The sequence below is a fragment of the Pelodiscus sinensis genome, chromosome 15 (assembly GCF_049634645.1).
Source record: "Pelodiscus sinensis isolate JC-2024 chromosome 15, ASM4963464v1, whole genome shotgun sequence".
Classification (NCBI taxonomy): domain Eukaryota; kingdom Metazoa; phylum Chordata; order Testudines; family Trionychidae; genus Pelodiscus; species Pelodiscus sinensis.
This window is the reverse complement of record NC_134725.1, coordinates 17,657,634-17,684,581: the sequence shown is the minus strand read 5'-3', so window position 1 is coordinate 17,684,581 and position 26,948 is coordinate 17,657,634. Positions and strand designations below refer to the sequence as shown.

General features: G+C 45.8%; 2 protein-coding genes across 5 annotated transcripts in view; one reads left to right on the top strand and one right to left on the bottom strand.

Annotated features, from left to right (window-relative positions):
- Positions 1 to 1,007: 1,007 nt before the first annotated feature.
- On the bottom strand, positions 1,008 to 20,689 carry MRPL40 (mitochondrial ribosomal protein L40). 3 transcript variants are annotated; one of them, XM_075898291.1, is made up of 4 exons: positions 20,552 to 20,689; positions 15,036 to 15,119; positions 4,972 to 5,127; positions 1,008 to 1,469 (listed from the first exon to the last, which is right to left on the bottom strand). In XM_075898291.1, exons 2-4 carry the CDS (start codon positions 15,065 to 15,067, stop codon positions 1,160 to 1,162), a joined length of 498 nt encoding a protein of 165 aa, XP_075754406.1. In that variant the 5' UTR covers positions 15,068 to 15,119; positions 20,552 to 20,689; the 3' UTR covers positions 1,008 to 1,159. The 3 variants fall into 3 exon arrangements, with proteins under 3 accessions (XP_075754406.1, XP_075754405.1, XP_075754407.1); XM_075898290.1 differs by lacking the exon at positions 20,552 to 20,689 and adding an exon at positions 16,405 to 16,587; XM_075898292.1 differs by lacking the exon at positions 20,552 to 20,689 and adding an exon at positions 16,163 to 16,288.
- Positions 20,690 to 20,778: 89 nt separating this feature from the next.
- Positions 20,779 to 26,948, top strand: part of HIRA (histone cell cycle regulator) — a 107,461-nt gene continuing 101,291 nt past the window's right edge. For both annotated transcript variants that reach the window (XM_075898289.1, XM_075898288.1), the window contains exon 1: positions 20,779 to 20,913. In XM_075898289.1, the coding sequence (XP_075754404.1) occupies positions 20,877 to 20,913 (37 nt within the window). In that variant the 5' untranslated portion in view covers positions 20,779 to 20,876. The remainder of the gene's footprint in view (positions 20,914 to 26,948) is intronic.

The following is a 26,948-nucleotide window of genomic DNA, read 5'->3' as shown; positions in this document are numbered from 1 at the left end:
AGTAAAAAATGGCATCTTGTATCACACTAGCCATGCAGTATAAAAAAACTCTGTATATTTTGCCTTGTCCTATTTATCACATCGGTTTTCTTGTTAATTTGCATAGACATTTCAACAACATCTAAATTAGAGCTAAAGGAAAAACTGACTTGTCTTCCTACTACAAGTAGACTGACATATGATTGCCTTAACAATTTTCTTCATGGGATAACTGTGCTCTCAGGAATTATGATTTTTCCAAAATGATGAGTTATTACTTAATAAATAATGGGGGAAATATTCTGTAAGTGAAAAAATAATGTACATTGTACACAGTACCCTGCAGGGAATGCTGCTTCAGTTGGTGGCACATATAGTACAGCATAGGGAGGTTAAAATGCATTTATTTTTGTAAACGTGATGGCTGAAAATTTCAGAGGTTACACGTTTACACACCTAGGAAGGACCTAGGGCCCACCTGTTCCCTCCCCTCCCGATGCTGTTTCTGTTAGAGGCAGCAGTGTGAGGGGGAAGGCTGTTCTGGGGGAGCCTGTGCTTTTGGTGTGTCAGCTTTGAGGCTGGCTCCCTCTGATCACTAGGTCCCACCTTTGCCCCTGCCTCTGGCAGGTAGCAGTGTGGGGTGAGGCATCTCCAAAGGAGCCAGCACATGCAGGGAACCTATCATGTACGGGGTCCCAACTGTCTCCCCCGGGAGCCCTGCCCGCATTGCTGCCTCTGGTACAGCCAGTTTAAAAGCCGGCTCCTATTGCCTCTGATGCAGGAGGTCACGGGGAGGGGAGTGTAACAGTATACCCACTAACATCCTTAGTACAGTAGAACCCTGTTTCTGGTGTAATTAGGACCAGATTATATAATCAAAACTCTGGCTAAACCAGTTTCTGGCCCTGGCATCAGAGTTATTTGGTAAATGCAGAGAGCCTTTAAGGTGTCAGATGAACAGGGTTCAATGTATTTTGCTTTTATTGGAGTTTTTATTGGCAAGATGGACAGTTATAAAAAGAAAGAAACAAGAACAAGATGGTGTTTTTATTTTCATTTGACAGCCATGTGCATAGGGATATTAGAAAAAGCAGACAGAATAGTTTAATCTTATCCCATTGTGTTGTCCTTTAAATGCACTGAGTATCTCCTGACAGCTGTGCGGCAGAGTCTTCTGATCTCAGTGTGTGTACACTTTGGTAACGTCAATGCATTTCCCTTCAGGAGCCTCATAGCCAGGAATCTGTGGTGTGTAACTAGGCCCCTCTTTCTCATAGGGAAACAGGTCATCATCTCGTTTTATTGCTGCTTGGTAAAGTTCTTCTGATTCAAGACGCAATTCGTTTAGTGCCTCCTCCTGAGCTGCCATAAGAGACTTCAGTGTTTCCATCTCTGCATCATGCTCTATCTTCTTGTACAGGGCCCACTTCTTCAGGAGTAGGGCTCGCCTTTCACTTTCTTCAAAGGACAGTGGGGAGATCTCACGCACTCTGGCAGAAATGAAAGAACAGAACTTTCACACAAGCTGCTCACATCTCAAGGAGCAAGCATCCAGCAAAAACTACAGTCACACACACAGGCAAGTTGGCCCAAACACATGATGCTTTGTATTGTCTTTATGTAGGGTCTTTTCATAGAATCATAGAATACTAGGACTGGAACGGACCTCAAGAGGTCATCGAGTCCTGTCCTCACAGCAGGACCAAGTACTGTCTAGACCAGAGGTCTCCAAGCTTTTTACACCCAAGATCACTTTTTAAATCTCCGAACAGGCGAAGATCTACCGCCCTGCCCCTTCCTTGAAGCCCCGCCCCTTCCTGAAGCCCTGCCCTCTCTATTCTCCTCCTGTCCACCACTTGCTATCCCCAGCCCTTACTTCCACACTCTGATAAACAGTTTATTTTTAAATTATGCGATATATAAAATTAAAATCATGTGTTTATAGTTATGAAATAAATGGTCTGTTTTTTATTCATGCTATTTAAATCTAAAATGAAGCATTTATAATTATACATTTTGTGGGGACAGAGTTCTGCGGTGGGGAGCAGGGAAGAGGGAACAGGGTGCTGGGAGGGCAGAGGACAGGGTTCTGCAGCAGGGGACAGAGTGCCAGTGGGGACAGGTTTCTGCAGCTGGGGACAGGGTGCCAGTGGGGACAGGAATATTGACAGAGTTCTGTAGCTGAGGACAGGGGAGTGAGAACAGAGTTCGGTGAGTGGGAACAGGGGAGGGGACAGAGTTCTGTGGCTGGGGACAGGGGAGTGGGGACAGAGTTCTGTAGCTGGGGACAGGAGAGTGAGGACAGAGGAGTGGGGACAGAATTCTGTGGCTGGGGACAGAGGAGTGGGGACAGAGTTTGGGGAGTGAGGAGGGAAGTGGGGACAGAGTTCTGTGGCTGGGGAGTGGGGTGCCAGTGGAGGCAGAGAGTCTTCTGCCTCTGCCTCCTCCCAGGATTCTCTCCCCCTCCCCCCCGAGGGAAACCAGCATGTGCCTGCCCCGGGACCGACCCCCTCATGGCGCAGGGAAGCCCTGCGTGCACACGCCTGCCCTGGGGCCGACCCCCCAGTGCAGGAAAACCCCACGCGCATGCCTGCCCGGGGGCCAACCCTGGTGCAGGGAAACAACCTCTGAACTGTCATTCATGCTTAAATTTGACACTTTACTACTGGGCCTTAAAGATGCTAATTATCTTACCTATTACGAAGATAGCTTCCCCAATTATCACGTCTAATATCATTAGCTCTCAGACATTAACCCTACTGCCCTCATCCCCCCTCTGTTCTAAAATCTGATTTGTCCTTTTTATATGTGTTCACTTTTTTTGATTGTATCCCTTTGGTATATTTGGTCATGCCAATTTTCTTCCACAATTTGATCTGAGGAAGTGGGTCTGGCCAACGAGAGCTCATTACCTGATAAACCTTCTTGTTAGTATTTAAAGTACTGCACAGTCCTATCTTTTGTTTGAGCTAGACCAGACTAACACGGCTACATCTCTATTACTATTACACATGAAGTAGTTACCTTCTTTTAAAAGTAAGAAAACAGAAGGTTAAAGACTTGCCCAAAATAATTAGAGAGACCAGGTGGTGAGGTAATAGCTTTTGCTGAACCAATTTCTGCTCTGGAGAGACAATCCTTTGAGCCACACCCCAGTTTTCTTCAGATCTGGGAACAGAACTCCCAGCTCACCACAGCATGTAAGGTGGAACACACTTCTCAGCACAAATGGTTAGCATATAATGTAAGGGAGCTTACATTCATTATTTTGCTAAATGACAAATGGACCCTGGATTTCTAGTGTCTGTAAACAAAATACAAAGTGTTTAGCATCAGTAGTTAGCATATATTGTTAAGGGACTATTCAACAGAGTGTGATCCATCAACACTTCTGAAGTCCTAAAACAAGAAGGTGGGGTTAGTGTAGTGGTTTTCAAACAGACACAGAAGCAAGTCAAAATCAGTAAACTACATGCTTGTGTGGCCTCTTCTGGAAAAATTCACATGCCACCCAGCTAATTAGCAGAATGCCCACAGCTAGGTTTTTTTTTCTAATGATGATGTACATTGACACATGCCTTGATACACATAGAAGAAGATATCCCAAACATGGATGGAAAAGATTACAGGGAACACTGGTCACAATCCAATTTTAATGAGATCAGAAGGGCAGATTTAAGATTTCCTGGATTGTGGGGCTCAGGTTATAGGCCCTCCTGGCTAAGGCTGAACTCCTTGGGCTTTGGTTTCCTCCCTGGGACTTGAGAGAGCTCAGGTTTCAGCTTCTGCCCCATGAGGTCATGTAGTAATTTTTGTTGTCAGAAGAAGTTTTCAATGCAATGAAGTTTGAGAACCAGAAGGTTACTGTAACATTGTGAAACTGGGAATTCCCTTCCCAGACCTGAAGAACAGCTCTGTTTGTCTCAAAAGCTTGTAGCTCATGAGCAGAAGATGATCCAACAAAAGATAATACCTCACCATGTGGTCTCTCTAATTACCTTGGAGTGACACAGCCACTACTACATTGCCCAAAGTCAGTGGCAGAGGGAGGAGTAGAACTTAGGACTTACAACTAAAACTATGATTTAATCATAGGCATTTTTAGTAAAAGTCGTGGACATGTGAGGGGCCATGAATTTTTGTTCACTGCCCATGAGCTATCCTGTCTGATACTAAAAATACCTGTGATTTAAAATAGGAAGGTGGAGAAGGGGGTTGAGGCACTCAAGCCCAGCAGCACCAACTGCATGGGGCCACAGCATACTCCCAACTTCCGCGTAACCACTGCCCAGGAGCCACCAGAACAGTGGCTGTTGTGGCAGCCAGCTGCTTTAGCAGTACGGGATCAGACACATTAATTTCTACAGGAAACATGCAGGTCACAGAATCCATAATTTCCTTGACATTCAAGAAGCCCTATGTATAATTCTCAAATTTTTGCTCCAACCATTAAACAAAAGATGCCAGAATAGGGATACCAATGAACCTGCAATGGGAACAAAAGTTATACCAGAGAAGTTACACTGATATATTTTGCATGTGTCAAGCAGAACATTCCAAAACCAGAGAGATAGATCTGCATCCCTCCTTTCATGATAGACTGTTAGGCCCTCCAGAAAATCCCACAAAGTCCATTTCTGCACTTGGACTTAGAGACAGGATTAGTCTGAGACTTGATCTGGTTATCAAAAGGTTGTGGTTTTTTTAAAAACAATTTTGTATGCCATAGCCCAGAATTAATTTTTTCCCATTAGAAACACAAAACTTGTAATCTAAAGCAGTTTGCAAAAAGAGAAAAAAATTCAAAAATAGTTCTAGCACTGCAGAATTTCTTGATATTTTAGCTGTTTATCTCAAAACCGACTCTCTTATATCCAATAAAAGGCAGCTCATGGACAAAAGAATAATGCCAGTACGTAAAGGATATTTCACTGTTATTTTCACTTCTCCAGTTCATTATCCACCCCAGAAAAAGCTGACTGTTCTCCATACCTTGAAGCATCCAAAAATTTAGTTGGTGTGAAAAAATCTTCAATCGGAATCATTTCCTGTGAAGCTTTTTCCAGTTTTTTTATCTTCTTTTTCATACGGTCTTTTTGTACTTGTGCTCTCTTTGGATCCACCTTCTTCTTCTTCTTTGGTTCTGCTCTAATAGAGGAAATTAATTTTTTTTATCTGTGTACATATACGTGTAATAATTAATACTTTCATTTCTATAGTAATAGGGAATATTTATTCATGTCAGCAATTTGGAAAGCATTCTTTTAGCAATTCAATATAAAATGTAATGCTGTACATTTTCTGATCAGTCTGTACATAAGAATAATACTGAGCATTTTTCAAACAATTAGTCTTCATAGTGTAGTAAAATATAGTAAAAACTATGTGTGCTTCTTCCCCCTTCCATTACTTAAGCTTGAAACAGCACGTATCATTTAGCTGACTGCCCATGTTTTAGAAGCTGTAGAGGAACTAGCTGTTTAGACCCATTTCTCAAGGACTGGATTACACGTACTTGAGTTAAGCAATAGCAATTAGCAAATTTCCCTAAGTAAGCTATACTGGTAGTTGTTACTGAGTGGAATAAAGTTGAAGTATGCTAACCAATAACTCTGCAACACGAAGCTAAGGTAACAAATCAAGACATGCCAAGTTAGATAAGAAAGTTAAAGAAAGTATAAAAAGGATGCTTAGCCTACGCCCAAGGTCGGCTTTGCTTTGAGCACTGAGCTTCTTAGCCGAACCTTGGTTGCAACCAATAAAATTGAGTTGGACCCAGCCTAAAAGTGTGACTCTCTTCTGCGGGCAAATTGACTTAGCCTCCAGTGGACAAACCTAGCAATTTATGCAACAATAGCACTACTGTGATATACCCATTTGGGTCCATTACTTGCATAATGCTACAAAGTCAATAGCAGCCACGTTTAAAACTCTGGTGTCCTTGGTTGGCCTGGAGTCTACCAACCCACGCTGCTTTCTTATACTATGCACACAATAAGCAGACAGGTTTTATATTTGGATGTTGGCTTGAAACAGAATTCATACAGTATTTTAGCTACTAAGTCATAAGGAAGTTAAATATCAGTTAATTGAATAGTCAGGTAATCTCATGAATTCTGATTGGTGATTTGACTATTTCATAGTCCCCGACAGCCAGTGCACTCCAGCCCTAATCTCAAGGAGTCCTCTGCCACTCCGTGCTGCTGCCTTTGTATCAAAGGCAGCAGCACAAGGTGCCAGGCAGGAGCTGGGCCATGAGGGGAGCCAGTTTGAAAAACAGCTCCCCTCGTGGACTGGCTGCCTGTCATCCTGTGCTGCTGCCTCTGTCTAGGCAGGGGATCTGAGCTCCCAGAGCCAGTGTGAGCCAGGACAGAGCTGGGTTAGCTGCCCATCCAGCTGTTAATACACTTTAAATGCAGAGCTACAGTGGGAGTAGATCCTCGACCCAGCGTGAACCAGGACTGAGCCGGGCTGCCTGCCTGCCCGGCCCCTAATACATGTTAAATGCAGAGCCATAGCAGGGGTAGGCCCTGGAACTGTAGCAAACCATGACTGAGCCAGGCTGTTGACCAGCCTGTTAAAAAAATTTACTGGCAAGTGGAGGGAAGGGAAATACATGTAGTCTGTAGTATTAACTTATAAGCTTTTGCTTATCGGTTAATCAGCTACATTATTACATCACTACTGAGTCATTTTAACCAACTTGTATTAATAAAAGTTAGCATGCAAATTGAAACTATACATGTATACAAGAATACATGGAAGTACTATAATCGCCATACTCTGGGTTTCCCTAATTTGGGAACATCTGTAGTATGGATCCTGGCAGGAAGAAGCAGCCTTGTATGCTGCAGCTCCACCTTCCCCTGAGCTGGAGGAATGGCAGCATAGTGATGTGCTCTGCCTGAGGCTTTTCCCTGATTATCCCATAGTGGCAGCAGGAAAGTGCTTGGGAGCAGCAGGGGACAAGGAGCACCCAGTAAGCACTATACTCTCATCCCACTCACTCTCTGGTCTGGCAAAATCTTTAATCTGGCAAATCCTGTTTCCCAGGGTTGCCAAATTAGAGAAATTAAAGTGTATTTTTAGTGCCGTTAGTGCTACATTTCAACTACTGTTCAAACAAAAAATCTGGAACACTGTTTAAACTAAAAGTTATTTAAACATGTAACCCTGAAACTGCTAACAATCCTAGTGGTTACCCAACTGCAGAGTCCGCAGCAAAACCAGCTCTCCAGGAGCGGCAAGGGCTGCCATCTCTGCTTCCATGGAAGTTTTGCTGCAGGCTCTGCTGTAGAAGCCTCACCAGGAGTAGGCTTCTCCCAAGGAATCATTAACCTTCTGCAGGGGAATGGTGAGGAGGGGAGGGAACCAGCTATGGAAAGGTGCTGCTCCAGCCAGCCAGAGCAGCCTCTGTCTGTGGTGGGCCCCGGGACTGGAGCAGTTATGATCTAATCTAATCTTCAAACATACACGTATAATACATGTCTTCATAACGGAGGTATTAAGAGTAAATATAACTAAAATGTATTTAGAGCACTACTTACAAACTGCATATATGGGAATTAAACATTATCCTACAGCAGTGGTCCCCAACGTGGTGCCCGCGAGCGCCATAGTGCCAGTGGGCCATTTCTGTGCTGCCGCCAAGTGATTGGGGCCAGCCCTGCCCCTCGGCACGCAACACAAGGGCGCATGGGCGGTGCTGGCCCTGGGTGCGCAGCACATGGTTGGTGCCGGCCCTGGGCGCACGGCAGTTAGGCAGCCCCACCCCTGGGTGTGCAGCACGAGGTCAGTGCCAGCCCCGGGTGTGGGGCATATGGATGGGGCCGGCCCAGGCGCATGGCACAGGGGCGGCGCTGGCCCCGGACGTGCAGCACATGGGTGGACCCGCCCCCAGGTGAGCGGCGCAAGGGCTGTGCCAGCACCAGGCTTGCAGCATATGAGCAGCACCGACCCGGCCGCACAGCATGCGGTGGCCCTGCCACCAGGCGCGCGGCGCATGGGTGCTGCCAGCTCCTGGGCGCATGGCACAGGCGCCGGCTCCAGACACGCAGTGCATGGGCGGTGGCAGCTCCGCCCCCGGGCGCACGGGACATGGGCTGTTCCGGCCCTGGGTGCGCGGCATCTTGGCGGCCCCACTCCTGTGTGTGCAGCACAGTTGCGACGCCAGCCCCGGGAGTGCAGCGCATGGGTGGCCCCGCCCCCAGGTGTATGGGTGGCCCAGCCCCCGGGTGCCCAGCATGTGAACGGCCCCGTCCCAGGGCGCCCAGTAGCCCCAAAAGATTGAGGACCACTGCCCTACAGCATAATAATTCTATCTTCATTTACGTCTATGCGTCATAAAGTAGAATTATATGATCACATTCATTTGAATAATTTAAACTTTCCTAACTTCCTGTAAGCAGGATGTGAATATCTGAAAAATATTATACATATACGCTTCCTTTACTATGGGAGTTTCCGACTTTTACTGGGAGGATCCTTTATACAGCAGTCTAGGCCTAGAGACTGTAACTCCCATGAGCCCTTGGGAAAAAGGAGGGAAAAACTCTTGCTCTTTCAGACAGAGGGAGAGTGAATTAGGGGAGGCTCCATTTTGGAGAGAGGAGTCAGATTTATGGGTGTGGCGCTCAGGGCCGGCTTTAGGAATTGCGGGGCCCAGTTCAAACCGTTTTGGTGGGCCCCCCCTCCCACCCAGGATTTTTTGTTGAGCAAAAAAAAAAAAAAAAAAAAAAAACCCAAACCACACACCCACCAAACCACATACAAATATCATATCAGAAGTAGATCTGATCAAAATGTTTATCAATATGGTTGAACATTTCAAAAAAAAAAAAAATGCCATCCTTTAGTATGCAAAATTTTACACAAAATTAAATCAGTTGCCTTAAGTGTAGGTCAAATATTTTCAATTGCAAACTATCCATTTTTTTCAATAAAGTTTAAAGTTTGATTTTTAAAAAGTTACCAGAAAGCATTGCTGTTTTCTGTTACATTGATTTACTTTTCAAATAGCAAAAATGGAGTCTTTGTTAAGAAAGGGTATGTCTACACTACCCACCTAGTTCGAACTGAGGGGGGGTAATGAAGTCATACGGAGTTGCAAATGAAGCCCAGGATTTGAATTTCCCGGGCTTCATTTGCATAAAGCCAGCCGGCGCCATTTTTAAATGCAGGCTAGGTCGGACCCCATGCCGCGCGGCTACACGCCGCACGGACTAGCTAGTTCAGATTAGGCTTCCTAATCCGATCTAGCTGTACGCCTCGTGGAACAGCTATTCCGAACTAGCTAGTCCATGCCACGTGTAGCTGCGCGGCACAGGGTCCGACCTAGCCGGCATTTAAAAATGGCGCCAGCTTTATGCAAATGATGCCCGGGAAATTCAAATCCCGGGCTTCATTTGCAACTCCGTATGACTACATTACCCCCCATAGTTCGAACCAGGGGGGTAGTGTAGACATACCCAAAGTGTCAGTTCTGTGGTCAAATTCCAGGCCTTAGTGATTTCAGCACCAATGATTTCACTAGGTAATATGGTACCTCACCACCATTGCCTCCTTTGCACTGCCCTTCAACACACTGCCTGCATGTTGAGTCCAAGGTCAGTCTACACAAGATTTCATCAATGATTTTTGCTCAAGCGATCACTGAGACAAGACAAGGACTCTCAATTGATCTAGTCAGCTCTGCCTTTAAACACTGGATGTAAAGTGTCAGATATAATTGAGGACTCCCAAATAGACTGTACACTACCAGAAATAAAACCTGTTTCCATCTTCTGTGACTTTCAGTTAGATGTGACTCACTATCCTCTACTTAGTGTTCAAGTTATGGTAGACCCTAAGCCAGGTGGTATTAAGTTCAGGTCTTTAACCTTTTAATCATACAATATGGATAACAACATTTCATTCTCTCAGCTCCAACTCTTAAGTGAATTTCAACCCAAAAGAGCCAAAATTGATCACCTTGACACAGCAAGTGTGTCTACTGATCTCTGTGGCAAAGTAGGTTGTCTACATAGATAAGGTCTGCTCGTGAAGCCTTTTCCTACAGTTGATTAACAGATAGCAGTAGATAGCTCATTCAGACCACTGGCTGATAATAGTTAGTCACCCTGACCAGCCATTAACCATAGTCATGGACTCACCCTATTCTCCATTGTCTCTATGTTTCTCTGATGAACTGTGACAAAAAAAGGAGGGGGGAAAGGGAAACTGGTGAATTTAGAGAGGTCTTTCCCTTCAATCAAATAGCAGTATTGCCAACCCAAAAATCACAAGTAACGCCTACATAAAGTTATGAGAATGGTCTACAAATCACAAGATTTTAAAAAATAAAATGTTGGATTTTTATTGGCCTTTTGTTTATTGAATATTTAGGGTTCATGTTTTAAAGCTTTCCTCCTTAGCTGTAAGGCCCAGAAGTATAGAGAACTTTTTTTAAATGAAAGCTGAGATTCCTACATAATCAATTGACTCCAGGCCTTTAGAAAAACACCAAATGTTTTGAGACTCATGGCAAAACAATGGAGGAATTCTTGTGAGCCCATGCTTTGCCCACAGTATAAATAAAAAAGCCACAGTATCTTCTCCACTAAACATCCTAATGAGGTACTGCAAATGGTAAACTGAATTCAACAGCTCCTGATATGAACAGGTATCAACCTAGTTTTTCATATTTGAGATGGGTTACCAGGAATCATACATGACAATATGAAATGTTTCCACTCTCAAGTCAGCATATTCACAAAGCACCTATAATTCTGATCCATGCATTTATTGGATAGTGAAAGAGAAAGGAGGGGAATTAGTGTAGATAAATGTTCAACTTAAAAAAAAAATAGCCTGAAGGAATTAGGGCTGGGCTCCTACATCTCACGTTCAGAACTAAGACACTTATGACTAGATTTTAAAAGGTTTGTACAGATCTTTGAAGATCCGAGTTGGCAACTGTCTCTTTAGGAGCTTAATTACCTTTGAAAATCTGAGATTAGATTTCCAAGTCCAATTATCAAAACTGACTTTAGTCACTTAAGTACGTTTGAAAATTTTAACTAGGGGCCTAAAGAGACAAAAATAGACAAAAGGCAGGAGATACAGTATTCCTTTTAAAGCCATGTGACATCTATTTTTAACTAAATTTTATATTATTTTTCTCCCAGGGGCAACTGACCCCTCCGGCCCGCTCACTACGCCACTGCCCCTCCTCCTGCAGATCTATCATCTTATGCATGTGAAGATCTGAGAGATCCATCCCATGAATCTGCAGTTAGTGTCTGTAGCGCCTGCTTCTGGATGGTGTCTCAATGCTGCCACATTCACCTCCAAAGAGGGGGCTTCCGAAAGCAGGCCCTTGCTGCAGACCCCCAAGGCATCCACAGATCCAGTCTCCTTTCAATGGGCCCACTTCACAGGGCTCATTGATCTTGGATCTGGCTTCCATCCCCTCTCCAACCTTTGCAACTGCCCAGAGGTGCTCACCTTCCGCCTTATCCATTCCCACCTCTTTCACCCCACAGGGACAGTCTCTGCCTCACTTGTCCTAGGGACTGTTCTACCAAGACGTAATACAAAGTTTCCATGTAAAAGGACTCACTACAAAGCTAAAAACTTCAATGAGAGAATGATTAATACAGAGACGTGTCTCCCTGCAGCAGATGTAGACACCTCTGCCTGCCTACATCCCTCTCCCCCAGAGTCTACAACCCCATTGCAAAGCAGGGGAGTGGAAGGAAAGAGGCTGAGGCCCATCCATGGGACTGAAGCAGTCATAAGCAAGCCATGCCCAGGAACCATTCTCCTGTCCATTGCCGGTGCAGTGTTGCTTCAGGCACGCTGAAATGCAGTCACCTCTAGGGTGGGCTGGACAGCTGTTTAACACCTGCACAAGGTTTCAGGAAGGGGGCAGTGTGGGCTGCCTTCCTGTAGAGCCCCCATCAGAACTACTGTGCCCTCCTGGCTTAGGAAAAGAATAAACAGGAGGATTGGAAATTAACCCGCCCAGTCTCACATCCCCTAGGCAGGGAATGAGCCATCTACATTAGGCCCCAGCTGGAGTATCATGTCCAGTTCTGGGTGCCACATTTCAGGAAACGTGGGGAAACTGGAGAAAGCCCAGAGAAGATCAACACAAATGATGAAAGGTCTAGAGAACATGAGATATGAGGCAAAGCTAAAGAAATTGGCCTTATTTACCTTGGAAAAGAGAAGACCAAAAAGGAACATGAGAGCAGCTTCCAAGTATCAGAAGGAGGAGGAAGAAAAATTGTTCTCCTTGGCCTCTGAGGTTAGGATGAGAAGCAATGGGCTTAAATTGCAGCAACGGAGGTTTAGGTTGGACATTAGGAAAAACTTCCTGTTTGTCAGGGTGGTTAAATACTGGAATAAATTGCCTAGTGAGACTGCAGAATCTCCATCACTGGAGATATTTAAGACCAGGTTAGACAGTCACCTGACAGGGATGAGCTAAGACAACTCAACTTTGGAAGTCCCAGCGGCCACACGGATACTTACAGAACATGCTGAGGGACTCAACTTAAGTGTGGTTGCATATGAAAGCAAATATATACAAATAGCTTCTCTCACACTGACAGGAATGAATACAAAGATTAAGGCAAGACTACACAACACACAGGCCCCATTTAAGTCAGTTCTGCTGATATTAATAAAATGCAATATTTACCCGACAGCACTTTTCATGAGCAATGACAGTTCACGAATTTAGCTACTAAAACACATATCATGAGAAGATCATTGCACTGACTACTTTTTTGTTTTGGCTCCCACTTGCCGGCCACGTGTTGATCCCCACATAAACCCAAACTGCACCACGGGGCGCAAACAAACTGGCCATGGGCAGCATACCAAGTTATTAATAAATATTTTATAAACCTTTACCTTTTCTCTCTGCTGCCATGTCTCCTCCCCTTGCTCCATCAGCTCCCCTGGTGCCTGCTACCCCTCACCCTCCTCTACTGTCCTGACTCCTGCCCTTCTCACTGCCCTCAGCCTTCCTGAGACCTGCCCCCCTCCACCAGCCCCCCTCCACCAGCCCTTCTCTCCCCCCGTGCCCATTCCTCCAGTAGCCCCACTCTGATCATGTGAGCTATCCCTCTTCTAACACCTCCCTCTACACACCTGCCCTGCCTCTCTCCTCTGGTGCTAGTCCCTCCCCTGCAGGTGTCTGCCCCTCTGCTTCACCCCAGAATCCCCTGGCACCTGCACCTTCCCTTAGCCCTGCACCCTCCTGGTGTCTCCCCCTTCCCTTACTGCCCCTGCCCTCTTTTTCCCTGATTCCCATTCCCTCACCACTCTCTGCCCGTTATCCTCATTCCTCTCTGTGCCCTCACACATGACTTGCTCCATCCCCTCCTTTCTCATGCCCACCCCTTGTTTCAAGCATTCTCCTAACACCTCCCCCTCTAGCTTCCAATACCCTTCCCCTCTCTTCTCCTCTACCAGCATCACCCTTTCCCTCACTGTCTGCAATTGACACCCTGCCATTTGTCTCTCCTCTAGCCTGTCTCTTGGTGCCTTCACCTCCCCCTCCGCCCAAGCCCCTCCTCCTTCCACCCCTCCCCCTTCACCCAAGCCTCTTCTCCCACCTCCGCCCCAGCCCCTTTCCTCTCCTCTGCCCCCCACCTCTGCCCCAGCTTCTTTCCCCTCCCTTGCCTCCCACCTCCACCCAAACCCCTTCTGCCCCTGCCCTCACCCTTGCCCCTTCCCTTCCCCGGCCACCGCCGCACAAGCTGGTTCCCTACCAGTCAGGCCCTGCAACGTGCCTCCCACGAGTTTAAAAAACCCAGGCCGTGACCTCACGTCATGCCCGGGCGTCCTCCTCCCAGCAGCAACACTGCGCAAGGCTGCAGCAGCCAGCAATGGGAGCAGCGCTGAGCTGCGCACAGCAAGGACAGTCCAGGGTCGAGGGGGGCACTCTGGGGGCGAGGTGGGAGGATGCACGGGGGGGCCGGCAGGAGGGGCCGGGGCCCGCTCCAGGTAGAGCCGGGGAGAGACCCAGCTCCACATATTGTTGGAGCAGGGCCCCGGTTCTGTAACTTGCCAGCACTTCCAGGTGCAGGGGCGCGAGGCCCCCTTAGGCGCGGGGCCTGATTCGGCCGAATCGGCTTAAGGCCAGTCCTGGTGGCGCCTTTTCCAGGTCAGGAACTGTTGTACTGGAGCTAGAGTCTTTTACTGCGAGCCTGCTGGGGTTTGGATCTAGCAGTCTGCTTCAAGGGCTGTTGGTGGTTGTCCCTGGAGGGGACAGCCACAGGCATAGCCAGGGTCAGAGAAGGGCCTGCGTAACCCCGCATAGACTGTAACTGTGTGTAACTATGACTCTTTGGGAAAATGCTGCCTGGGACAGAGCACAGAAGACAAATTGACTCTGGGTCCAAAGAGAGCCAGAGGGATCTGCCCAGTAAACCACAGCTGATGGCATTTGGTGGGGCTTGCTTCAGTGGCAGAGGGATTTTGTGGCTGGCTGCCTGCCTGCGTGGCCTAACGCACACAACCTGCACAACTGCAGACCTTCAAGCGCAGCCACACAAGCAAGTGAATCCAAAAGAGTGCACACTTTGAAGTGGGATAAATGCTGGCAATATAAATGCCAGTTACCTACGTTTTCTTTATGTCTGCATACTTTGCTAATTGATTTTATTCACTTTTAATCTGTTAAACCCTGTTTCTTTAAGTTGTTAAGTAAAAGTTAAATTAAATTCTAATTTAATCAATCAGATGTATATTATTTATAATTGTTGTTTTGGAGTTAGATCCAAATTATTATTGGAATATGTTTATTCCTGGAGGCTCCCAACGCACACCATTAAGTGTGTACAGGGCCAGCTTGGTGGATGTACCACCATTGTATATTCCTTTAGGAGTAAGGGACTGCAGCAAGGGGGGTGTAGGGAATCCCCAACTATACAATGTCACCACTGTGGTACTCAGGAACCCCTTTAGAGTTAAAACCAAGCACCCAGGTGAGTGTGGTCTGCTCCCAGTAACCCAGAAAGGAAAAAGGGGGTTACATATGAAATACATAAGCTGTATTTTACCTCATGGGGAGGGATGCCTGAAATGCCAGCATAGACGTCTGCCAGTGATTTCCCCGAAACTGAATGGTCCAGGACAGCTGAGAACTAAGGAAAAAAGGAATACAAAGCAAATTCAACTATGTTACTATTTAATTTTTATAGACCGCCTTTTATAGTAATTCCACTTGCAGATGTACATTATAATGAGTAATCTTCAATCCATCCTCAACTGTTTGAGCTTCTGGTAAGGCTCTGCTGATTCAATTGTACCAAAAATTAACTCAGCCAAATAACAGTTAGTTTTTTGCACTGTTTGAAAGCATGCACCAACAAGAGAAAATTACTTTAAAAATCACTATAATATAATGGGGAGTGGAGAGAGAGCTCTATGGTTTGAGCATTGGCCTACTAAACCTAGGGCTGTGAGTTCAATCCTTGAGGGCGCCATCTAGGGTAAATCTGTCAGGGATGATACTTGGTCCTGCTCAAATTGGTCAGGGATGATGATACTTGGTCCTGCTGTGAGGGCAGGAATGTGGACTCAATGACCTATCAAGGTCCCTTCCAGCTCTATGAGATGGTCTATCTCCCTACATTATGGCTCAGATTCCCATGACAGTGTATTCGAGGTGTGAAAATAACCAATATTGTGAGCTACAGAGAATTTTCACCTTCACTTTTAGACCCTGAGAAACTGCATCACTCAATTCCTACAAGTCTGCTAGAAAGGATGAAATACAAAGTCTGAACCACAAAGAGTACAGATTAAGCTCTTCTGCTTGAGCACAAACTAAGTCTGCAAGTACCCCATTGTTAGGACTCCATCTCAATCTAAGCAAGCATCCGACTTTTTGCAAATCTGCATCCTTCTGCCAAGGAGCATGTCTCTCAGCCCAGGATGTGCTGCTTCTAGAAAGGCAACCCCCCACAACTGGCAATGAAGGTAACCAGGCAGATCAAAGGTAGCACAACACACGAAAGGCTAGAAATTGCAGCAAGGATCAGGCTTACGGAAGGCACCAGTGATGAACTACTTCAAGGCTTGGCACGGGGGCCTACCATCCCCAGAGGGGCCAGGGAACGTGAGGCTGGCTGCAGCTGGGCTTGGACCAAGAGCGCGGCGTGCGCGGGCCTAGTGACCACTCCACCTTTTGCATTATTCCTGCGCGCGTCCTGTCCCCTCCGCGCGCGGACAGCGGCCACTCCCACGTACTCCAGAGGGAGGCGCACGCGCTGCCCTGGCGCCCGCAGCGTGAGCACACAGCTCGTGCCGCTAGGGGGCGCTGTCAGCGGGCCGAGCGCCGGGCCGGGGGTGGTGCCACCGGGGGCAAACGGCGGTTGGGGACGGCCAGCGGTGCGGGCAGGCGCTGGGGGGTGCCCGTGACCCTACCTGAGCAGGGAGCTCCCCGCTCCGCCCCGAACGCCGGAGAGCAGGCGCGCCGCCCCGCAGGCTGCCGCCAGCATAGCTCTCGCGGGGCCCGGGTCACTGCAGCAGCAATGGCTCCTCTAGTCCGCGCCAGTGTTGTGCACCAGCAACTGCGGCCCGCGGCAAACCTGCTCCCCCCTCTCTAGTTCCGCCTCGCAGAGAACCCGGCCGTGGTGGCGCGGAGCAGCGTGGGAGAGGAGGCTGGTGCAGAGGTCGATGCTTGCGCCTGAATCACCGCTTGAAGCCGGCGGGCGGGAGGCTTAAAGATGGAGAAAGGCTCTTTGCACAGACAGCAGGTCAGCTAAGCTGCAGGACTCACATGGGACGGAAGGGGGAGCTCGGGCAGAGACTATGAGCAAGTCTGATGCTGATCTCTGGGTCCTGAAAACGTAGAAGCCTCTCAACTTCTCTGATCCCTGAGCCAACTGTATCTCTTCAACCCTAAACATACAGAATCCTAGAGCCCAGTCCCTGCAGTCCGTGAATCCGGAAAACCTCTTAAACCTAATCCCTTTGAACCCCACTCCTTTAGAGTAATCTCTGAAATCTTGGCTCCCTAAAACTCCCGAAGCCAGTAGCTGTCCTTGATTGATAGTATGATTGTAGTTTGTCTTTCTCTTGCACTCTCAGGGTGTCCTGAAACACAGCTATTAACACCTGACATAAAACATAAATTAGTGGCAAGTACTAAGGATATGTGGAGGTGGAATCAGACGACAATCTCCAAAGTGCAGAAAGATTTGAGGGAGGAAGGAGTTTTCAAAATGTCTAGAGGATTAATACATTTGCATGGAGAAACTCTTAATTATCTGATTATGAAAGATTCTTAGACTCCCAAGGATGAAGTCTGGCCCCATTCTAGTAAATGGGAGTTTTATCTGTAATGTAAATAGGTCCACTCTTTCACTGTAAGTATCAAAAGAACATTTTCTTTCAACTGCTCTTTTAACCTATTCAAACAATTCAAGTTCTCCCTTGAAGGCCTTTCTGAAATTAGTTAGCAATTTTCAAAGTGGCTTTCTGAAATTAAGCCACTGAAGAGATCAAATTTGAGCTACTGATTGAAACATGTAGGACCTGACTCCACAATAATTCAAGTGTATACTATCTGGCTATGTCTACACTGGCGCAATCTTGAGCCAGGGATATGCAAATGAGGCTAAGTGTGGAATATTGCTGAGCCTCATTTGCATATCTAATGAGCCACCACTTTTGCAGAAGAGGCTCTTGCGCCAGAAGGAGCTGTCTACACTGCCCCTTCTTGCGCAAGAAAAACCCTCTTGCGCAATGCTGTTATTCCTGAGGCAAGAGCCTCTTCCGCAAAAATGGCAGCTCATTAGAGAGGCAAATGATGCTCGGCAATATTCCACGCTTAGCCTCTGCATATCTCTGGCGCAAGATTGCACCAGTGTAGACATAGCCTCTGTGCTTAGATAATTGACGGCTGCTTTGTGTCATATAATTCTCTATTCCCTTTAACTTGACTGGCATACAAATTCTTAAACTCTGCAGCTGGATCAACACTGAGGTATAAGTATTCAAAGTATAGGTTAGATAAATGTCTGTCAGAGATGGTCTAGAGTACTGGGTCCTGCCATGAGGGCAGGGGACTGGACTCAATGACCTCTCGAGGTGCCTTCCAGTCCTAATATTCTATGATTCTATGAAAGTTGGCTTCCCTTCCCCCTCCATGAAAGGCTTTCTGCTGTAATGCTATCTTCTTTTTTAAATATAAAAATGGAAGAATTAATGGAAACGTGCAGGATTCTTCAGCTGAAATGCTAATAATTGAAAATAAAGAATTTAGCACATAAGTTTAAATAGAGTTTCTCTGTATTCCTTATGTTATTAAACAAAAATCAGCTATTCGTTTTGATGATGGTTGAGTATTCTAGGTCTAAATGTATTTGACATGGCTGAAATAATAGACATTCTTTTTGTAAATGACTGTGCTTGAATCAGTTAATGGCCAGGTGAGCTGACTTCAGGCTGCCACCATACCTCTTTAAAAAGCTTCCCAGTAGAGGAGGGTGGGGAGAGTGGAGAAGGAGTTTTGAGAATAACTAACTATTGATAAGGAGAATCAGAGGAGCCAAGCAGAGCAACATCAGCACTGCCAAAGACTGCAGGGAGAAGTGAGGGGCTCTGACAGAGAGTGTTTGGAGATTCCTTTTTCCCCAGATGGCCAGAGATTTCAGCCGGTGGCTGAAGAGGACTGTTTACTCAGCCCCAACTGGCCAGGAGCATTGGTCCCAACACCCCTTCCTTTTTTTTTTTTGGCCAAGGGATAGAAGCCCAAACGCTGAGAAAAGGCAAGTTGGACTTGTACCGTGGCTCCTAAACTGTAGGATAGTAGGTGGAACAGGGGTCTGGGACCCAGGAGTGGGACTGATCCTGCCAGAATATACATACTTTGACATACCTATGGAATTGTGTATTCATGTAAAATTTGTGGAAAGAAAAAAGTTAAGAATGGAATTCCTATTATAAGCATACATTCTTTGGAGCATATGTCAGACAATAATTGGTAGTGCTTAGGGAAGAACTTGGCCTACAGTGAGGTCATCCTATTATCTGCTAAATGGTATCTGGCTTCTTTTGATGAAGCATCTGGTACAGGCCACTGTGAGAGTTCACAGACTAAACTAAATTGACCACTGGTTTGGTATGTCTCTGACTCCTGGACGTAAATCATGGCTTTGTGTAAATCAGTGTGAATTATGCCACAGTGGAACTAGGATTTCACCCCTGAATTTTAATACCAGAACCTCGCACTGGATAGTCACCAATAAATAGGGCATAAATACCTATTCAGACAGGACTTCAATTGAGATAAAACTTTAGTCTTTTCATCTCATGATTTTTGTACAATTCCAAAGCTTTTATTGTGCAAAACAGGATAATACATTAATGGAAATATGCTACAAGCATTAACAGTGAGTGTGATAAATATTCTGCTTAGGTCACTCATGAAAAAGTAAAAACAAAAATCAGATTCTTTCAACCTCACAACATTGCATATTATTAATAGGGGAAGAGACAGGCAGGCCCAGGAGGGTAGACTAGATTGGGTGTTTTTATCTCTGATTTCAATGATTTTCTGATGCTTAAAACTATGAAAAATATAGGGACAATCAAAATGTTCCCCTACAGAAAGTAAAAATTCCCTAGTGTTGATAAAAATAATGTAAAGAATAGTTATTCACCAAACATTTTTGTTTATGAAATAACTATAGAGAAAATGATATTGTAGTAAAATCAATTATATAAGCATCAACTACAAAGGTAATGAAATATATCTTGTGTCTAGACATAGTTACAGTTTGTATTGGCAAGTTTATCTCTTCATACAATTATATAATGATGTATGTGGTAGCATAAAGTTTCACATTGGGTACTGAATAAACAATTATAGGGATATTTACCAAGTGCTGGTAATTCAGAGACCCATATGGTTTTATATGATTAAAAATGCAAAGTATACCTCATCTGTTGCCCTGATCCTGAAAACACTTGCACATATGTAGTTCCAGTGAACTGAAGGACTACAGTGTTTGCAGAATTGGAGTCCTCGTTATTGAAAATTATTTCCCTTTTCTTATCTAAATGTTTTTTCCCATTACCGTTGTTGGTTTACTTTCTGTATTTCTCTCAGCTTGGCCAGTGAAAGTAGACTAGTCAGTTTCACTTGCAGGTTGTCACTAACAGTCATCCCCACAATGCAACTGCTTTTCAATTCAGACCCTCCCCCAACTCTATAGAAAGAATCATTCAACACAGACCTCCCCGCATCCCATCTCTGCCCAAGGGTAGGTCACTCAGCCCAGATCTCTCATCTCTGCCTTGGATGTGTGTGACAATCAATTCACACCTCCCATCTTTGCAGGGGAGGAGGGATGTCACCCCGGGGGGGTGTATGGGAGCTCTGCTTGGGGAGGAGGTGTCACTCAACACAATCCAGACCTGCCTCCCTGTGTGCTGCGTGGGGGTCCCTCAACTCGGACCCGCTCGGGAGAGACTGGGAGTGGGGGCATTCGACTGGGGTCGCTCAGCCCAGACCGATCCCTGTCCCGACGGGGCAGCGGCGGTTGGGGTCGCTGGTTTCTCCTACCCTCTCCAGACGAGGGCAGTCGGGCTCGGTGCGGCTGTTTCCCGCCGGGCCGGCTAAGTGGTTGCTCGGCATTCACTTCCGGCGTTGCCGGGGAGCCGAGCGGGGGATGCGGCCGGGAGGAGGTGGACGGGACCGCGGCCGGGGGATGGAGCAGCGCTGAGGCGGCTCCTGCCGGGGCAGGGGCCGGGCAGCGCGGAGAGCACGAGCGGAGCGAGCCCATGGCTGCCGGCTGCCGCTGAGCCGAACCGCCGCCTCTCGGAGCAGCCCGGAGCCCGCCCGGGGGTCCCGGGGGCACGGGCCGGCGGGGTCCCCCGGTCGGGGGACAATGAAGCTCCTGAAGCCGACCTGGGTCAATCACAATGGTGAGTGCGGGGCGCGGCCGACGCGCGGCAGCAGAGCCCCGGGGCCAGGGCTAGGTGCATGGCGGGGCGGAGCCGAGGTGCTGCAAGGTACCGGCGTCCGGTGAGTGTGTCCCCAGGGGTGGGGCTCGCTGCGGACGGGCCGCCGTGGGCACCGGGTCCGGGAGGGCTCTGCGCGCCTAAGCACGGAACTTGGTAAAAGTGTCCACCCCTCGGTGTTCCAGAGCAACGCCCCTCGCTGCTGCCCGACTCCAGCCCCGCTGTCTTCCGCCCGAGGGGGAGTCACTCATCGCAGCCTGAGACGCGGTGGGGAAAGCTGTTGTGATGGGAACTTGGTGTTTTAAGGGCAAGCCGGACCTTCATCGCACGGGTGTATGCGTGCAAGGACGAATGCACAGGGCAGATTTGAAAAGGGGAACATTCTTGACTTTGAAACTATTTAGTTACATAAAGTTAAACGTTTACAAGCCTTTTGTACCTTAGCCCAGCTGGTTTGTGATTTTGCTTTTTCTCTTAAGGCTGATGAAATGTAGCTGTTACTGAGAGTAAACTAATCCCAGAACACATCTGATTTGAGTAACTGCAACACTGTAGCAGATATGGAAAGATGTGGTATAATTTTCCAAATAACAAGATAAGGTTACATTCTTGAGCACTCCAAACTAGTCTGGAAATCTACTATGAGCCAAAAAAAAAAAGCAGATTTTTATTTGTTTGGAAGGCTAAGAGAAATATCGTGCAGGTTGTTTGCTAAAGTAAGGGAAATGAAAATAAAATGAAACTATGGTAGAGAAACATAGTTTCTAAAAGACATACTGTGACTTGCAACTCTTCTTTGCAAACATGTCTGCCAGGAGATCTGTAAATTGTCCTGTAAAGGCCTGAATGGTGTGTGAAAAGTACCATTTGATAAATGATGTCTCATATGCACTTAGGACACACCTCTATTTTGTTTCACAATCATAGTTGCAGTTTTCTTTTAGGAAGTGTTTGGTGTAATAAAAAGAATGTAAAGATGCCTAATTGTGGGTTTCTTGGCTTTCGCTCTTATAGTGAAATGGTGGCCTTCAATAGCTGTTTTGTAAGAAGTTAGAGCTGCTTATAATTAACTATTCAATACATATATTAGCTAAATTAGTGTTTATGAAAGCAAAAAGTAGTAGCTTGAACAAAGTGTATTTTGAATTATCATGCAAGAGATGTGCAGATTTCGACATCCATTTATTCCATTCTGGACCTTGTGCTGGAATTTACAGAAGTTCTGCACAAATAGGTTTTAACCTGAAACCACCAAAATTAGATTTGTTTTAATCTGTTATTTTGTTTGTTCATGTCTCCAGATGTCTCCAGCTGCTGCACTTTTCTATTAAACTTCCTGTAATTCAGCACCATAATACATAGCTGTAGAATATTATCCTGATATATTATTCCACACATTATATATTTTTCAGAATGCATATGCACATGACCAGCATCATCAGATGCCATACTAAGATGAATAGGTCTTAGGCTTTTATACTGTTTTATGTCACTTCTGTAATTACAGATCCTAGTGGTATGCAAGTTTTGATATAGATCTTCAAGAATGAAGTGTTCTTAGTGAGATATATGTTAATGTACATATTTGCAGAGGGACATTTTAATTTCTTATTAATGTTTTTTAAATGCAGAGTATTGAGTCACTATTTTAAAAAATCCTACAATGAGTAGCAAATAAACAATTTGGTGTCTAAATTGTCACTGATGTAATTGTGAATGGAATAGAATTGCTCATGTCTAGAGTTTGAACATGCAAAATTAACTATTTACATGTACAGAAACTTTTTCATAATTTGTTCTGCATATACATTTCTGCAATTTACACCATACTATAAACTTTTAGACACTTGAATTCATTTCTTCCACATGACAAGAATCTAGAGTGAACTGATAACTGTTCAGATTGGACAATCTGAAAGTTTATTTTATGGCTTATTAGCGAAGCCAGTTAGGGTGAGATAGTATCTTTTATTGGGCAAACTTACATGTTTTATTAGTCTTTAAGCTGCAACTAAACTATTTGTTGTTTAGGTTTTTTTCTATTGGTGAGAGAAACAAGGTTTTGAGCTACACAGAATTCTTTTTATCTTTTAGCATAAAACTATAGTTAGATTGTAGGTTTTCTGATTAATTTTGATTTCGCTTCTGCAAGCACTTACATACATGCTTAACATGGGTGGATTTCTCTGCTTGAATATTATAAATATAGCAGTAGGAATTAGGGATGCAAAAATACAGGTTAAACAGTTAAACAGCTGAACATTAGGTTAACTCACTAAAACGGGATCCCAGGCTGGAAGCTGCACTAGCACAGCTGGAACAGCCCCCACTCCACAGTGAGCCCCCTGCAGGGCTGGAGCAGTCCCCTGCCAACATCAGGCAAGGAGCTGTTCCAGACTAGGAATTTTAAATATTGGTTAATTGAATAGTCAAGTAACATCATGAAATTTTATCAGTTAGTGACTATTCAGTAGTCCCTGGAGCTGGGGCTGGCAGCCACTCTATCAGAGGAAGCAGCGTGATGTGCCAGATGGGAGCTGGTCCCCTTGCCGACTGTCACCTTGTGCTGCTGCTTCTGAGAAAGAGGCAGCAGCACCGGATGGCAGCAGTCCCTGTCTAGGGGGGTCTGAGTTCCTGGACCCAGCACAAGCCAGAATGGAACTGGGCTGCCTGCCCGCTCGGCTCCTAATACTCTTTAAATGCAGAGCCACAGCAAGGGCAGGTCCCACATTGTTGCAAGCCAGGACTGAGCCAGGCTGCTGACCAGCCTGCTGAAAATTTACTGGCAGAGAGAGGGAAATTCATGTAGTCTGTAGCATTAATCTATCAGCTTTTGCTTATCGGTTAGTTGACTACACTATTATATCCCTATTTCATACCCCTTCAGTTGCAGGTTAACCAGGTAACTGGATAACCTTTCACATCCCTAGTGGCAATATACTACTGGCCACCTTGTTAGGATGGTGCAAGTGACAGTGAAGTGCCCCAGGAGATGGGAGAGGCTATAAAAACGGAAATTCCAATAATAGGGATTTCAACTAGGGATGTTAAAATGCATTTATTTGTGCAAACATTTGTTTACCCATGAAGAGGGGAGGCTCAAGGGCTGGCTCCCTTTGAACACAGGTTCCCATTTCCCTCCCCCCACCCACTGCCTCTATATCAGATACAAAAGGTGGTGGGAGAAGTCAGCTTGGCGTTTTGTCCTATCTAATTTTAAAGCATTTCATAAGGAGGAAGGCTGCCAAACAATCAGTAGTTCCACTGGATGATCAAGGTGTTAAAGGAGCACTCCAGGAAGACTAGGCCATTATAGAGAAGCTAAATTAATTCTTTGAATTGGTCTTCACTGCAGAGGGGAGGGAGGTTCCCACAGGTGAGCCATTCTTTTTAGGTGACACATCCGAGGAACTGTCCCAGATTGAGGTATCAATAGAGATTTGGAAACAAATTGAACTAAGTGTGGGCAATAAATTTAGATAGGGGATGTTTCTGAGCAGCTTGTGGGGTTGAGTCAGTCAGGGAGCTTCCCTGAGGCTTCCGCTGCACAGGTGGACTGGAGCCATTGGTTTGGCAAGCCATATATAGCCCGCAGGTAATGTTTTGCCCAGCCCTGAATTAAACAGTAGTAAGCAATGTCCCCTCTAATCTTTTCCACCCATGTGCAAATATTTTCCACTCATGTGTGGAATCATTTTTGTGTGCGCGAAGGCATGTGCAGATGTGCCCCTCCACTAGAAATACAAAATTTTGCTGTGGGCACTCTGCTAATCAGGTGGTTGGCTTTGAAATTTCTCCTGAGCAGCAGCACAAGTGCACAGCTTACAACGGACACTGGTACTAAGTCACCAAGACCAGATAGTACTCACTGGGGATGTTAAAAGGCATTTATTTGTGTAAATGTGTAGCCACTGAAATTTTCAGTGCAGGGGTCAAGGGCTATGTGAAACCATGAGGCTTAACCAGTGAGCCATGGAATTCAGATATGAAATTTCAGAATTAATAATTGTCATATGTAACCTACTGCTTAAATTAGCCTCTGAACCAGATGACTGGCAAATAGCTAATGTAATGCTGATTTTTAAAAATGGCTCCAGAGGTGACCCTGGTAATTACAGGCCAATAAGCCTAACTTCTGTACCAGGCAATTTGGTTGAAACCATAGTAAAGGTGAAAATTATTGGACATGTAGATTAACAAAATACTTTGGGGAAGAGTCAACACAATTTTTATAAAGGTAAATCATGAGTCACTAATGTATTAGAATTCTTTGTGCAGGTCAAGAAAGATATGAAAAAGGGTGTTCTAGTGTCCATAGTGTATTTGACTTCCAGAAAGCCTTCATAAGGCTCCTAACCAAAAGCTGTTAAGCAAAAGTGGCAGTCATGGGATAAGAGTGGAAGTCCTCTCAGTAACTTGTTAAAAGACTGGACACTAAGGCTATGTGTATACAGCAGCCCTCTTCCGCAAAAGCTTATGCAAATGAATCACGGAGTAGAATATCGCCGAGCTTCATTTGCATAATTAATTAGCAATCGTTTTTGCACAAGAGGCTTTTGCGCACAGCTCCTTTTTGCACAAAAGCCCCCTCTTGCGCAAGAGCCGTTTTTCCTCATTTTTTCAGCCTAAGCGTTAGAATAAATGGTCAGTTTTCACAATAGAGAGAGGTAAGCTGTTGAGTCCCACAAAAATCTATGAGGACCAAGGCAGTTCAACACTAGTGAAGTGGTGTAGTTTTCGGATGATATCAGATACAGAATTACTCAAGATAAGTCAAAAGCAGGCTGCAAAGAATTACAAATGGATCTCACAAAATTGGGTTGCTGTACAACAGAATAGAAAATGAAGTCCACTGTTGACAAATGCAAAATAAGGCACATTAGAAAACATCATCCTAATTATACGTACACAATAATGGGATCTAAACTAGTTACCATGACTCAGTAAAGCAATATTGGAGTCGTCATGGATAGCTCTCTGAAAACATTTATTCAGTGTGCAATGTGAACGTTAGGAATCATTAAGAAAGGAATAAATAGTTAATCAGAAGATATCATAAGTGCCACTATATAGAATCATAGGACTGTAAGGGACCTTGAGAGGTCATGAAGTCCAGTCCCCTACACTCTCAAGACAAGACTGAGTAGTATACCATGCCTGACAGGTGTTTGTTTATTCTGCTCTTAAAAATGTCCAATGATGGAGATTCCACAACCTTCTTAGGCAGTTTATTTCAGTGCTTAACCACCCTGATAGGAAGTTTTTCCTAATGTTCAACCTAAATCTCCCTTGCTTCAATTTAAGCCCATTTTTTGGTCCTATCCTCAGAAGTTAAGAACATAAATAAATCCATTGTATGTCCACAGTTTGAATAGTGCATGCTGTACTAGTAACCAACCTGGAAGAAGTACAGGCAGTCCCCGGGTTACGTACAAGATAGGGACTGTAGGTTTGTTCTTAAGTTGAATCTGTATGTAAGTCGGAACTGGCGTCCAGATTCAGCCGCTGCTGAAACTGACCGCCAGTTCTGACTTACATACAGATTCAACTTAAGAACCCCAAGCTTCCCCAAGTCAGCTGCTGCTGAAACTGATGAGCGCTGATTCCAGGAAGCCTGGGGCAGAGCAACTCTGCCTCGGGCTTCCTGTAGTCAGCGCTGGTCAGTTTCAGCAGCGGCTGACTTGGGGATGCCTGGGGCAGAGCAGCTGGGGTGCTGCTGGGTTGCTCCAGTAGCACCGCTCCTCGGCGCTACTGGACCAACCCAGCAGCACCCCAGCTGCTCTGCCCCAGGCGTCCTGATTCAGCCACTGCTGAAACTGACCAGCAGCGGCTGAATCAGGACCTGGGGCAGAGCAGCTGGGGTGCTGCCGGGTTGGTCCAGTAGTGCCCAGAGCAGGTCCTGCAGGACCAATCCGCAGCGCCCCAGCTGCTCTGCTCCAGGGTCCAAAACAAAAGCCTGGTCTGCTGGGGGGGGGCACACTATCCGCGCCCCCCCCCCC

What these genes read in the sequence shown, in the direction of transcription:
- MRPL40 (XM_075898290.1), bottom strand. Translation starts at nt 16,478, where the DNA reads ATGCTGGCGGCAGCCTGCGGGGCGGCGCGCCTGCTCTCCGGCGTTCGG. An exon ending in CAGGCATCCCTCCCCATGAG is followed by an intron (nt 5,128 to 15,035) that starts GTAAAATACAGC and finishes TTCCTCTATTAG; the next exon opens with AGCAGAACCAAAGAAGAAGA. An exon ending in AAATTTTTGGATGCTTCAAG is followed by an intron (nt 1,470 to 4,971) that starts GTATGGAGAACA and finishes CATTTCTGCCAG; the next exon opens with AGTGCGTGAGATCTCCCCAC.